The 15,307-nt window shown below is 51.2% G+C and overlaps 1 protein-coding gene across 1 annotated transcript in view; it reads left to right on the top strand.

Moving 5' to 3' along the window:
• Window positions 1–3,166: 3,166 nt before the first annotated feature.
• Window positions 3,167–15,307, top strand: part of LOC122404573 — a 33,573-nt gene continuing 21,432 nt past the window's right edge. Inside the window, exons 1-3 of the mRNA XM_043408652.1 lie at window positions 3,167–4,972; window positions 6,129–6,276; window positions 14,564–14,654. Coding sequence (XP_043264587.1) covers window positions 3,167–4,972; window positions 6,129–6,276; window positions 14,564–14,654 — 2,045 coding nt within the window. The remainder of the gene's footprint in view (window positions 4,973–6,128; window positions 6,277–14,563; window positions 14,655–15,307) is intronic.

Consider the following 15,307-nt stretch of genomic DNA (forward strand, 5'->3'; position numbering starts at 1 on the left):
TAAAGTAAAGTTTGGCTACTAAAGCGGACGCTGTTATAATAACCTGCCCGGTGCGGTGGCTACATTAGCTCTCCCCAATCTTCCTTCCAAACGTAAGCGTTTACCTAGACCTTGTTGCAACGGAATTTTGTTTCGAAAACTCGATAATAATTTCAAATCGTGAGTCGAGAATCGAATAGTTTAGAAGTTGGGGAATTGTTTCCCGGACGTCCACGTACCCGGTACGCTGCGCGCACGACGGTGGAAACATAATAATTTCGCAATAACCGGTCGTTTTTACGCGATAAAACGTACGGGGTATCTGTAGTGGAACTCTGTTGTTAATTTTGTGCTGTCGATACGCGGCGGTCGGAACGGACAGAATGGAAAAAGGGCTCGGTTCGAGCGATCGAGCGGCCGTGCAGATAGCCGATCGCCGTCTTTGAAACACTTTTATTCGGGTCACCGGCGGTACATGGAAAAGCTCTCTGTATCGGAGGTATGACCACGCGGATTGACGGCGTTCCGGGACAGATAACCCAATTAAAAGTTCCACGGGCCGCGAGACTGCACGCATCGGGGCTGGGCAAAGAAAACGCGCGCAACACGTCATTCGGATACAACGTTTCCCGTTTACCACTTTCCCCCGGCTTAAAATCGTTAGTCAGAAACGAGTACGGCCAGTTTCCTTCTCGGGCTATGGACTCCGCGAACGCGGCGCAGGGGCTCTCAACTATCTCCCCTACGATTATTTTCCTTTCGATCGCGAGCACTTTCCTTTTGGACACGGGCTATCGCATACGCGAAACGAAAGATCGTTACGTATCGTTTCGATAGCGCGCGTCGGTTTTTTTCGATACTTTCGATGTTGCAACGGATAATCGAAGATCGAAAGGACAGGCGATAATTAAACTCTGCGTACCGCCGTTGGAAAGTTTGTGGAGGAGGGAGGTAAAGCCACACTCGATATCTTGGAAACTAAGAGAATACGAGTAGAAAGAAAAGTCATCGAAATCGGTGGGAAGTTTTTTGTATTGTAAAGCATCTCCTCGATAAGATCATTGCACGTAAGAAAATATGACTGCTGGTCGTTTGTGGGCAGTTTTTGGAGGTGCATTTCCCTGAGCCAGTGTGTAGGTGGTGCGAGCGCGTGGCAGGTCGCAGGAAAGACGCGCGCGTCGGTTCAGATCGAACCGCGAAGCGAACTCGTCGGTATGCGAGCCTAGAAATTCCGGGCGCGGAGGAGACAAACGCACACCGGAAAGTAATCACGCATACGGTGCTGGGCTACAGAGACCGATCGATTAGCCTTTATCCCCGCGGTACGTACGCGCCTGCCGCCGCGCACCGCAACTACGTGACAAATATTATCGCGATCGACCGACCAGCTGCGTTTGATGTGGACGCGTTTATGAAATGCCGACACGCCGATAATCATGCGCGAGACCAGCGCCCAAGGCTAAAACCGATTTGCAATATTAAGCGGCTCCCACCGGTCACCGTCCGTAAACGAGTACATTTTTCGACTCTCCCCTAATTAGTTGTTCGATCAAACGACTTCGAAGAGTCTATCGGCGACGCGTCAACGATCGCAGGCCTCCGTTTCCATCTTCTCAACCTTCGTCGTTCAGAGATGCTGCGGAGATTTAAGAAACGCGGATGTACGCAGTATCGACGATACTGGAACGTCGTTTAAGGACGCCGTCGACGTTCCTGGTTCGGATCTTTCGCTCCAGTTACGAAAAAAAGTCTCCGCGACGCCGAGAACTCTCTCCCGTGCAAATTGGAGCACCGATAAACGCTCCTCGGTCGATCGTCCCCTTTGCCAAGGGGACCGGACCGACCGTCTATTCCAGTAACTACGCTTCACGAGGCTTAGATACATACAGTACCGTTTAGAAGCCGACGCGAACGATCGTTTCTCGTCTCCGTCCATAGATTGCGTTTCTTTACGACTTGTACGCGCCTTTTACAAGGGGTCAAAATTTTGTATCGATCGGGCACCGGGCTCCTCTCGAAAGTTCATTTGCATCGGCTCTATCCAATAACACCGTGATCGTGAGTGTACGATCGGTAGCTGACTGTACCAAGCGTACACCCTGGCAAAAAAACCCTCGTTGCATCTTGCCGGCCAAAAATGAAAGTCGCGCTGCACCTAAAGGATTAAAAGTGGGTCATCGATTAGCACTCGGGGCAACGACGTTAGAGGAATATGGTTCCTGGTTTGGTTCGATAAGCGAAGAACCCGATCTTGGAGCGTCGGTGAGTCGGTCGGGACCCGACAAAGGTTGAACCTCGTTCGTAACACAGAAGCGCCGCGCGTGGACGTTCTCGAACGAGGCGACCGTACACGTTCGCCGCTAGATACTGTCTCCGTCCCGCTCGTTCGCGAGCGTGTCCGTTCCCTCCGCCTCCGCGTCCGCGTCCGCCTCCTCCTCTGCCTCCGTCTCCCTCGGCGTCGTCGTCCGCTCGGTTATCGCTCGTCTCTCTCGGTCCCGTGGCGCTCGCTCGCCCGTGTTCCCGTACTCTCTGTCTAACCACCCGACGTCCGCCACCCGCCATCCGCTGCCTCCACCCCCGCCGTCCGCCTCCACCGCTCTTCTCCCGTTGCCGCTGCCGCTCCCGCTCCCGTGGCATGCCAACCAACGAGCCGGGGCCGCTTTCGCTTTGTGCGCGCCGGGGCGGCGGTACATCAAAGCCTTCTAGTTCCCGCTCCGGCCTTTGACGGCTGCGTCGCGGCCGCTCGCTCAGTCATCGCTCGGTAGGCGAAGCCGGCACGCCGTGGATGAGCGGCCGCGCGCGCATCAAATCTACCCGAATCCGTAAGATTCGCGGCCCGAGAGATTCCAACCGTCGCGGGATCTCCTTCCGGCCTCTTTACCGGACATCCGAGGGAACGATGTCTCCTCGTGGCAGCAAGTGCACGCGCGTCAACAAAGTGACTGCGAAGGAGCGGCCCGTGCGCGGCCATCGCAACCATCGTCGCGCAACCTCCGACGAAGCCACGGGCGACGTACAACGACCGACGACCGTCGTCGAGCTAGACGAGTCGAACGCCAGAGCAAAGGGGACAAAGACGACGACCACGACGACCACGACGACCACGTCGACAACGACAACGGGCACGATCGGAACGAGTAAGTCTGCGGTGGCAGCGTGCGAGGGTCGATCGTCGTGGACGCCGCGCATGCGCCAATCCCTGGAGAGCGGCCTCGAGCCCCGTGAAAACGGTGTCCTGGTGCAACGATGGCCGGCGAGACAACGTCGACGCGATCGGATCGTCGCCGCCGCCGCCGCCGCCGCCGCCGCTGTGTTCAAGAGGGATCGTCCGGTCGATGTCAGCCAACACGGAGACGTCGCCGTCTCCTCCTCGACGTCTCTGTCCTCGCCGGCCCTGTCCACGGCCTCGTCCACCGACGCGTCCTCCCGTCGTTCGACCTCCCCTCCATCGACCGTATCGTCGCCCGCGCGCTCAACCTCCTCGGCGTCCGCGTCCGCGATCTCTCGGGAGAAACCGCGACCGTTCGCCGAAAGAAGAGCCGTCGACGCGAGCCGGTACACCAGCGACCAGGACAGAATCAGAAAGCGGAAGCAGGAGAGACAGTGCTCAGGGAGGTCGCGCGGCGCCAGGGACGCGACAGCGGATAAAGCCTCGATCGCGACGCCGACGCCGACTCCCACACCGACACCGACACCGACACCGACACCGACGCCGACGTTGACCAGTTGCGCGCCAACCTCCTCCGCAATCTCCTCTTGTTCGCCGTTCTCCTCCTCCTCCGTTTCCACGACCTCCGACAAGGTGAACGATCATTCGGCTCAGTCGAGCGCCAGAAACTGTCCGTCCGTCGCGCACGCCTCCGCCATAGAGAGTCTGCGAACCGCCCTCGAGAGTTACGATCGCAGCAGAATCTACCTCGCACATGTGTCGTTTCTGGATTGGCGGGACCTGCCGGGACGACGCCGCGTCGCCAGCGCCGCGGCTCCCGACGCGGACCGTGTGTGGGTGGTGGGGGCCGCGGATCACGAGGGTCATCACAGAACGCGGTTGCTGGTAACCGGTCGTCACTGGCGACCGCGTTGCTTGAGACGGGTCAACATGTTGAGTCAGCCGGTTATCTACGCGGGCGGAGGCAGAGGTTCTCTGACCGTCGACCTATTTCTCTGGTGGTTTCATCGTGAGTTCGCCGTCACGGCGATGGCCATGCACCCCGACGGCGCTGTGCTTGTCGCGGAATGCGCCGATTATCTGCCACCGGAAGCCGATTGCGTCACCGCGGACGGTATGGTCAGACTGTTCGTCGTACCGAAGGACTGCCTCGAGACGCGGATCGTCGTGAGGGAGTTGAGAGTACGACTCGCGATCGGGACTCTGTCCAGGACTTCGTACGACGTTTATCGCAGGCTCTCGAACCCCGTCGACGAAATCGATCCCCTGAACACGTACCTGAAGAAGTTTACGCTCAAAGAGGCGTTCGCCGACTTCCATCGTGCTTGGCTGAGCGTCAGGTCCGAAACGTTCGCCAGGAGCTGGATCCTGCCGCCCAGCGATCGCGACGACGCCGCCTCCTCGGCAGGATTCCAGCAGAATCATGCACCGAGCTTGTCGTCACGGGTTCACGCGTCCACCGATCAGGAGGACGACCGAATGTTGCTGCTCGAGCTTCAGACATTGGCCAGGGAAGTGGGTTTGGAGGTCAGCGACGAGGAGCTGACCAAGTGGATCCTCGACGAGGAGAGCGAGCTGGCGCTCTGCGTAAGGAAGAAGGAGTTCGAGGAGGGTCATTGCCGCGTCAAGATCGAGTCGGAGGAGAAGTGGGCCGATTACGAGCTCGGCGAGGAGGAAGAGGAGGAGGAAGAGGAAGAAGAGGAGCCGACCGCGGAAGAGAGTGTCGGTCTGCTGTCGAGGGTGTTGACTTGGATGGAAAGAGAGCCTCTCGATCCAGGACTATTGCTTGCCGTCAGATCGATGCGCGATACCGCCGCGCTCATGGTAAGCACCGCCGACTGATAAGGAACAACCACTCGACCTATCGATCGTCGTCGCGCGACCCGAGTGCCCCTCGCAGGAGGAACGGGGAGGGGTGGAGAGGAGGAGGGTCCCGACCTTGCGAGCTCTCGCGGACAGATTGAACTAATTCCGTCGACTGTCGCTCGACGGGGCAGGGTTCTTCTCCTACTGGAAGGGTCGAAAGGGACGGGACGCGATGAGTCGCGCGAGAACGTTCAAGGGCCACTTGAATTCGGCGATACTGCGTCGTCGAGTCGACGGACGGAAAAGCCGAACGTACCCTCGAACGTTCGAGGAGCGCCCGCCGTCTTTGCAAATTAATGCTCGAGCTCCGTTCTCGATAAGCGCTCCCCTTTGAGGGTTTATCGAATTGTATATTATATTTCCTTCCACGGGCTTTTTAGTCCGTCGATCTGGCTTCCTTGCCCCTTGCCCCGTACGAATGGAAACAAGGCCAACTGTCCAAGTTACGCAGGGAGGGTAAAAATGCTACTCGACGCGGTCGAAGAATCGCGAACCGATACTTCTACCGGACAGTCGAATCTATTGGAATGCACGAACGAATCGTCCTTTTTAATCCCTGGTTTCGTCTGTAAGATACACTCCAACATTGACAACAGGTCGAAAAGTTTCATCGCCGTTTTTAACGAAGGGAATCTTTGGATATTCCCAGATCGTCTCTCTCCTTCCCGTATTTTATTAAAATATCGATCGTCAAAATATAAAATTGTTTTTCGAAAAATCATGGAGCGGCGGTGATCCGTGCGACGCTCGACGCGTTAATTAGCAATTCTCTATAATGACATGATCGATCGAACGGGTGAGACAAAAATATTAATTTACGCCGTCGGCGCGACACCGGTCGACGCTTCGTTCGGAAGCTTCCGGGGCATCGGTTAATTAATTGATATCCCGACGGACTGTTGATTACCTGGCTGCATTAACGGGGACATTAATCGACGCGGTATTAATTAATTATGTTCTCGATAACGATAATGCAACGATGACACGCGAGGCTATATTTAGTTTCGAAATAACAACGGATCGTGCGCTCGTTACGGTTTCGTCGTCGCGAATGCGACCGGTAACCTTAGCTTCGAGAGCCGATCGCTGACCGTAAGTTTGATTCTGTTTCCAGGCGACCAAGATGGGCTTAGCGGGGACGCATCCGAGCGGGTTGCCGTTCTTCTGCCCTAACGGGGACCATCTGACTCAACCACCGCCTGCCCATATGGGAATACCACCGTACGGGACGTTGGATGCGGGCAAAGCGGCCGCAGCGGCCGGTGAGTACTGGTCATCAGGCACCCCTGGACAACCACCACCCACCCACCCTGATCACTGGAAACGTCTTCTCGCCGCGGCAGCCTCCACAGGTTAGCTCCTCCCCCATGATTCCTCGATTGCTCCTCGATCCTCGTATGTGTATCCTATTCCTTGGATCAAAGTCCATTCTTCGTTGAGCCACACGAGTTCAAGAAATTTCATCTCTAACTTTCGAAAAATATGCCTCGACCGGCTGCTTTGGAAACGAAGGTTAGCTTAACCCTTTAACGGTCTAATAAACCGGCTACAAACAAACAAGCAATCGACGTCGTGCAAAATCAAACGAGACCAAATTGTCTTTTTCTTCGGAAAATACAATACTACAGATAAAAAAGCGAAAAGGCCTGTAGATGGCGAAGTGAACTGAAGGATTTCGTTCGAGTGGCGCTCGGGGGTTAACTGTCAAAGGGTTAAACGATCTTTGGTAACTGTGGTGACCCGCAACAAGCAATAATCAACAATTTTACGGTACGTTCCATTATTCGCCAGCGATACCGATTTCACGTGTATCCGTTCATCACCCACCAGGCACGGGTCTCCACAGTAACGACTCGAAGAAGGCATGTTTTTCAGAGATTGTAAAATAGAGCTCTCGATACACTCGGCCACAGGGGTAGAAATTAACCCCATTTAACAGATCGTTTTAAGCAGTGTTTCAATAGATCGCTATATTTGTTCCACCAACTGTAAAAATTGCGAAAAAATTGTTGGCTCAACAAATTGGTGGCAGTAGCTAAGGTGGAGGTTGCTCTCACGTTTCCTGCGTTATATTGTTACATTTAATCGATATCGCAAATTAATATACATCGAATTACCGTTCATATTATTTATATCTGATTTATGAATACGGATTTCGCTGCATTTGACCATAGATTTTTCCTTGGTTCCTTTGAATATCGATTACCTTTGAAACATTATGCCCCTGCCGAGAACGATGAAAAACAAATTGCTCGGTTTGCCTCTTCCGATCTAAATACACTTTTTCATAATTTTATATTTAAGCGAAACGCATCGTTTTCGTTCCAGAGTGTTAACTGGTATGCCCCACCCAGAGCCGACAATCCAGAATTCAAAAACAGAGAAATTTAATTTGCTTGTGCTTTCACGCTCGATCGATCCGGCTATCGAATTTAATTTGCTTTATGCTGATTTGCCCGACGTGTAAACAGTTTGAAAAACTGTTGTTAATAAATATCCGCGTGCAATGCCTCGCCTTTCTAATTGGTGCACAAAGGGTTGAAAAAGCTGTTGTACTCCGAAGTGAGAAGCCAAGCCCGATTCTATGTACTAGGTTGGTGCATTTCAGAATCCATCGTTGAGTACCTAACAACTCCATGAGTGCCTTAGAAACAACAGAAGATTGGTCGTTCGATAAATCATCCGCGCGATAACTGGTTCACTTAGAACGAACAAGAATTTACAATGATATACAACTGTTGAATGTGCAAGACACATGCCTCTCACATCCTCATCGATCGAATCAATAATTTTCCAACCAAGTTGAGTCGTTGACGCGAAGGGTAATATTGAATTATAATTGACACAAGGTACCTGCGTTTCTTCTTTCTAATAGAGCAACAAGGTCTGCTCGCTACGACTCTCGCCGCGTATCATTTCGCTGTATCGATCCGCGCGAACATCGACATCATCCCCCGTCATACGCCAGCACTCTAAACACATTTTGTCTGCGGCTAAGCTCGGCCGAATAACAAACCGTCGCGAACTGTTGCGTCGATTCGGGGATCTAATGCATGCGTAGAATCTCTGGACAATGGTCCGATGAGAATGGAACGCGGGACTCTCCAAGAATTTTCAATTTCAATTCCAGGGTGGCGTTTCGATTCCACTCAGGTGTCAGCCTCTCTCTTACGGTTTCGAATCAGCTTCTCGATCGATAAGAAACTAACCTATTGTAGCGTAGGTTTGGGTTCTTGAAACATTGTGAAAATAATGATAATAATGTGTAGCGCGGTGGTCGCTTTAGAAATTAAAGAGCGATGGTCGTTCGTTGTTGGTAGCCGTGCAAACATTGATATTCCTACGGGGTTCTAATTGAAGGAATATTTCTTATCGAGTCAAGAGTCTGAGCCCCGATGCTTGTGCTGCTCGAACGGAGATGTGGAGAGCACGAGGCGTCCCCGAAGGGAGGACAGAGACAGAGACAGACCGAAGAGTTAAGGGAAAAGGAGAGAGGGTGAGAACGGAAGCGGTGGTGGGATAAGAGAGAGAAGAGAGGCTCGCGAACTGGCGTCAAGTAGGAGAATAAGAGGAGGACTCACCATTAGGCTAATCAGCCAGGCATGCAGCCTCCCTCTGGCGCCGGGTCAAGGGGGTTTCAACCCGCCTCTCTATTTCTACAGCTTCTCTCCTTCCTACCCTCGTTACACCCGCCCCCGAGACCGCCTCCCCTGACAAACGGAACCCCTTGCTATCAACTCTGCAGCCAGTGTGGATTAACAATCGATGACCGATGTAGCTTCCGATGTATTAAAAGATTTCGCGACGGTTCGACCAGCGGGACGTTTCCACGAGGGTCCGTTGATAACTAAGATCCCCAACAACAACCCATTGTGCGTGGAATGGGGGAGGGAAACAAACGTTAACCTGCATTTGGTAGCCTAAATGTGCAAACTGTCCCGTCTCCGTGCAATTGATTATTATCGATTGAAATATCGATGCCAAAGAAAGTAGGGAGTCTATCCATCAGTCTTTAATCCTCGTTAATATCAAATAATTCTATTGTTCTCTTTTAATATCGAGATCAACTCCAAGGTATGGAAACGATGCTTTCCTTTATACGATTTGCGTAGAGATGCTGCTATCGATATATCTACAACGAGGAACCTTTGATCATCAGCCACGGATGAACAGCGAAACGTGCAGAAGTATTTCGCAAAAACTCTTCGTTAATGATTCTATTACTTTTTGGTCCATGGCCTAGTTGGACCGAACGGCGATCGAAGAAGCCCAGGTTTTTCGGGCGTCGATAACTCTAATTACGCTCCATTAGTCCGCGAATCCTGGCAATAAAATCTTGAGAAGGGAAGGATTCTAATTCGGTTGGCGAGAGCCATCGTCGGTTATCGTCGTCGGGGCTAGCTCTCGAAAGGCTCCGGGTATCGTTTCACCGACGCGGAGTCACGGCCGGGAGACTTTGGACGTGTTTGCGCGCGCGCTATCTTTGTCTCCTCTCTTGCCTCGGGCCTCCCTGCAGCTGATCCCCTCACGCCCCCCTCCCCCTGGTCCTTGCCCTCACCCTCACCCTCGCCCTCGCCCTAGCCCTCGCTTTCGCCCCCGCCTCCGCCTCCGTAGAGTTCCCTCGGTCCCTGGAATATGTAGATGGGGTTGATAGCGTTTATGCACGACTACGAGTTCGTGCGGCGGCTCGGGTTCTTTGTCTTGCAAACGAGCGAGCATTTTACCCACCCCGTTCGCCCGCGCGGACCCTTCGGCTTCCTTCCTCCACCCTGGGCTCGAGCTTCACCCCCTTCGCCCCTCCGTCGCTCACCGAACGATACCGTTCTCTGTCCCTCCGTCGTCCCTTGTTCCTGTTCGCCAGCCACCCACTTGCCCGTTCTCTCCTGCTACGTAGCACCCGACCAAGACCACCGCCACCCCTGCCATCCCTTCCTATTTCTCCTTCAAATCTCTCCCCCTTCTTTCTCGTTCTCCACCGTCTCGGTTACCGGCCCGTCTTTCACCCCCCGGGTTCTCTCGCCTTCTCTTCCGTTTCCTTCGTTTCCCTATCCTCCTCGGAGCTTCCACGGGCTTCAACCCCTCGCGTCTACGCGATGTCGGCCCACTCGCGCGCCACTCTCTCGCTTCCACGAATATATTTCTAATTAGCTCCACTTTTCGATCTCCGCCGCGTGTTTGTTTCAGGGTTCCATGGAAGAGGAGACAGAACCCGGGGGTGGGGTGGGGGGGGGGCGACGAAGGTTAGAGTACGGAGGGGTTGAACGGAGAGAAACGAGGATCTCGACGTTTCGCCGGAACTCCGCCATTGATCCGCTTAATTTTCCTTTTCTTTCGCCAACCCCTGCGAGACTGTCCTCCTTTTTCTCGGCGATCGCGAGACCGGTGCCTCCTAGATTCGTTTTTCCCCCCCGTTTGTTAGCCCCGAATCTCCAACGATTACAAATTTTCACCATTACTTAAGTACAATTCACAAAAATTTGTAATGAAAATTTCGTAGAATAACGAACGAGTATGGGGAGACATTTTCTCGTATATGTTTACAGCCGACGAGTTGTGATTCGATGAAATTTACATTTACATGTTTAATTAACACGTTGAGTGCCGGAACATTTTGGTGAAATATAACCAGGAGAATTATTGACGATTTCAATGTTTCGAATTTAATTCGAATTATTTTTCAATGTGTGTATATACATCAATTAAATTGCGTTTAATTTCTCAAAATAAATAGGTCGTAAGCTTTCGTAACGTAGGGCTGTCATAGCGATAACTGTACTTTGTTTGCATCCCTCGTCGCATGAATGCGACCAGCTGCGATCCTTCCGACGCGTAATCCTCGACAAGAGCAGATTCTTTGATCCTCGTGGTCGTTAAGAACGATCGCTTGGCCATCTCTGTGGAGGTTTTCTCGTATCGTAGCGTCGGCGTAAATACTCTTTCCCTTCTGTTCGAGTGTTAAAATACCACTCGATCCTCTCCTTTCACCGGAGCCTCTGATCTAACGGGGGTGGAACTCGAGGAGACATGTCAAGACCTAACCCACAAACGAAACGTGGTTTAGATTCCGTACTTAAAGTTCCTTGAAATTTGACGATTTCGAAACAAATAATTTTCACCGGTCGAGGGTTGAAGGGGCGAAGGTAGCTGACGATCACCGAATCGTGCTCCGTTTCGTGGATCGTCCCTTTGTCTAATTTCTCCCCCAGAGAGAGCCGTGCTCCCTTCCTCGTCGAGACACGCGTGGCTCTTCTTCCAGGCTGAAAACCACAGCCGAGTACATGCTGACGACGATAGCCTCTAATAGAGCGAAATAGACGCGGTGATATCGTGCCGTGGGACCCGCTGCGGGGAAAAAAGTCGAAAACTATCCAAGTCGTCGACCGGAGGGAAGGAAAGGAACAGAGGCGGCGGGACGGAAAGGGCAGGGGGGGTTAGTGGAAAGACAGAGAATATCGCGGTGTACGGAACACCGGGAGCTCGAGTTGTTCGAGAATAAAAGAGTAATTTTCCGGGTGGTGAGACCCCGATAATGGGGTTGCAGACTGCCGAGTCGACTGGAAAGTGATTAAGCACACATGACGGAGCTCGCGGACTCGCCAGGATATTACGAGCCACCCCTTTCGACTCACCTCTGCCATCCTTCAGCCCCCTCCCCCCCCCCCCCTCCGACCTCCTTACGTCACGGTTCCCTTATATTGTATAATACATATATATCATCCGCTTTCTTCTGCTCTCTACCACGGATCGTACTTTCTAATTCTCGTCCCTTGCCTTATTCGTACACGGTATCGGACAGATAACGACCCTTTCCTGCGTTTGCGAGACTCCCAACCCCTTTCGACCGTCGCTCTCCAACCCTGTTGTACCGATATCGACTCCGTCGTCTTCTCTTCCCTTCCGGGCTTTGATTCTTCCGGTCCCAGGTACTTTGGAGCCGTCCCTACCCCCCCATACAGAACAGAAATAAATCGACTTTGACGTTTGGTCGTCGTGAAAGTTGAATTTCGAAAACGATCGAAAAGGAACGCGGGTGTTCCGTGAGGCACGAGAGAAAAAAAAACTGTTATCGATAGGAAAATAAGTATTTAATTGGGCAGTGTTCGATGTGTCGACGAAAGGGTAGGTAAAATCTGTCCAGGAATCCTGCCCCCCCGGTCTTTCCTCGCTTCTCATTCCGAGAATCGAGCTAGAAACAGGGCTCTCGGCCCCGAGACCGATCTCTTTACGGTTCAGCGATAGACGGTCGTTATCCATGGGTGGCCCGAAGTGGCCCTATCGTGGAAAACCACGCGTTGACCGATTTCAAGCGACGAACAGAGAGAAGGGTGGCAGAGGAACACGCCTCCGGGACATATTCAACCGCGAAACGCAAAAAGGAGCACCAGACGAGCAGAGAAGCAGCAACAAGGGGCAGAGGAGGGGGGGGGGGCAGGGGACGAAAGTGAAAAGAGAGTCCATCCAGTCCGTCCGTGCGCCACAACGAGAACGATATGGAAAGAGAAGCGACACGGGAGGGAGAAGTATTGGCCTCGTCAAGCGGTTTCAGGCTTGCCGATATTCCGGTAGCTTCTCGTCGACCCTTATGAAGCCAATTACACTTCGCCTCGCCAAAGGCGCAGCACCCCACTTACACCGGCATCCGACGGTTTCTGGGAGCTCTTCGGGACGCGATCGACTCCATAGCACGTACCGGTTATATTAGATATCACTGCTATAAAAGCTGATGCGTATACAGGGTGTTCGACCACCCCTGGGTACAATTTTAATGGGACATTCTGTGGGCCTAAATAAGACCGAGATCGAGAATATCAATTTGTTGATCGAGGCTTCGTTAAAATGTTATTAAATTATTTTTGGCTGTGGGCGTTATATACAATCATTTTTCGTCAATAGACATACCCCCCGAATTCCTACGCACTTTCGAGAAAAAAATTCGAGCAGGTGAAACTTTTCAGCGAAATTAAAAAATTTCAAATCGTTATAAAAAAATTATTTTTGCCTTCGGGGGTCAATTACAATCATTTTTGGTGGATACAGATACCCCCGAAATCCTTCCCAGTTTCGAGAAAAAAATTCGAAGTGTGAAATTTTTCGGCGAAAAAATAAATATTTGAAATCGTTCTGGAAAAATTATTTTCGGTTACGGGGGTCAATTACAATCATTTTTGGTGAATAGACATACCCCCCGAATTCCTACGCACTTTCGAGAAAAAAATTCGAGCAGGTGAAACTTTTCAGCGAAATTAAAAAATTTCAAATCGTTATAAAAAAATTATTTTTGCCTTCGGGGGTCAAATACTATCATTTTTGGTGAATAGACATAACCCAGAAATCCTACCCACTTTCTAGAAAAAAATTCGAGAATGTGAGGAATTTTTCGCGGAATCAAAAAATTTCAAATCGTTCTGGAAAAATTATTTTCGTTTACGGGGGTCAATTACAATCATTTTTGGTGAATACACATATCCCCGAAATACTTCCCACTTTCTAGAAAAAAATTCGAGAAGGTGAGGAATTTTTCGCAGAATCAAAAAAATTTCAAATCGTTCTGGAAAAATTATTTTTGGTTACGGGGGTCAATTACAATCATTTTTGGTGAATACACATACCCCCGAAATCCTACTCACTTTCGAGAAAAAAAATTCAGTACGGGCGGAACTTTAAATATTAATAATTTCTTAACGAAGCCTCGATCAACAAATTAGTATTCTTGATTTTCGTCTCATTTTGGCCTCTAGAATCTTCCATTAATACCCCTTTTTCGTGACTCGTTGATAGAACGACCAAGATCATATTCACACTCAAGTCCGGTGCATGTATAACGTAGCGATCTATAAATCGTTGCTCTCGATCAATAGTTGAGTAATAAAGTACCAAAGACATATTACGCGACCTGTTAGTCACCGGAATTTTTACTTGGATAATCGATTCTTCCGAGGAGTTGCAAGGCCGTTGATAAACAGTTCTGCTAGCTTACTGTTAGCACTGATTGTTTATAACGCTCGGATTTGCGAACATTGCGTACCGTGTGATCATGGAAAATAGTCGACGATCGATGCCCACTCGCCGGGTCATCCGGTTCGTGTTTGTAATGCAAACCATCCTGATATTAAACACATAATCCCGCTTTCCTCCGATCGAAAGCGTACTTCTTTGATCTCCCCCGTAATAATGTTTATTCTGTATCCGTCAATACGGGACCAACGAGTACGATGCTGACGGCGGAACATCGTATCGCGACAAACGAAGCTGATCCGTCAAAAAGCGTCGTAGGCAAATTGCGGTTGTTTCCTGCGGCAACCATCCTCCCTGTGTGTATAATCAACGATCACGACCGGAAGCAAACTCCAAGCTCAATAATTAATCGCCTTATTACAGATATAATCAGAACGATCGAATCGTGCGGTGCGACGGTTACGTTGTACGTACGTCTAAAAGTAATTGCTCGAAACGATTCGATAATAACAGTTTTATTTGTGAGAATTTGTAAGACTGAGCAGATCTCTACGCGTTCAGAAAATTCAAACAACATCCTCGTTTCTGTTCTAGGTTTGACGAGGGCGCCGATGTATCCCTTCTCCACGGGTCAATATCCGTACCCCATGCTTAGCCCGGAAATGACGCAAGTCGCCGCTTCCTGGTAAGTCGTCGGTCGCTTTCGCCGATTGAAAAACGTCACTGGCAAAATAGCCGGATAATGAATCGCATCTTTGACTTCCGAGGGTTTTTCAAGCGGATCGATCCACCGCGGCGGTTACTCGACGTCTCACGGATAAAAGAACCGATTAACTCGGCGAACGAGGTCTGGAATCGGGGCGCGTGCGCGTACAAAAGACTCGAATTACGATTTTTCCCCAACGTTTATTCCCGGTTTGATCCAGGGTCCGTTGATCTCGTTACGTGCACTTTCCCTCGCGACTCGATTTTTAGGTTTCGCCAAGCGTTTCGATTTACACGCGAAACGCGCTCGATCGGTCGTTGATCTTACCCCCTACGCGTACCAACGATTCGAATTCCTTTTTCGAGCCCGTCTTTTGCCTCCCTTTCAACCGACTTGCAGCGCGCCATTCAGACGACGATCAACCGACGCGGAATAACGGCCACGGTCCGGCTGAGGACGCGAATACCCGATTCGGCGCTCGTATTTCTCGAGAAAATCACGCCGTCCCGGTCCGCGTCTCCTATTTGGTCATCCTCTCAGTTCCGGTCTATTAGATCGAGCACGACCACCATCACCGTCGGCCGTTATCGTCGTCCACCGGCCGCCATAACACACACCGGGCTCACGCACGG

The sequence above is a fragment of the Colletes gigas genome, unplaced genomic scaffold, assembly GCF_013123115.1.
Source record: "Colletes gigas isolate AHSC1104 unplaced genomic scaffold, ASM1312311v1 Colletes_gigas_Sc00001, whole genome shotgun sequence".
Classification (NCBI taxonomy): domain Eukaryota; kingdom Metazoa; phylum Arthropoda; class Insecta; order Hymenoptera; family Colletidae; genus Colletes; species Colletes gigas.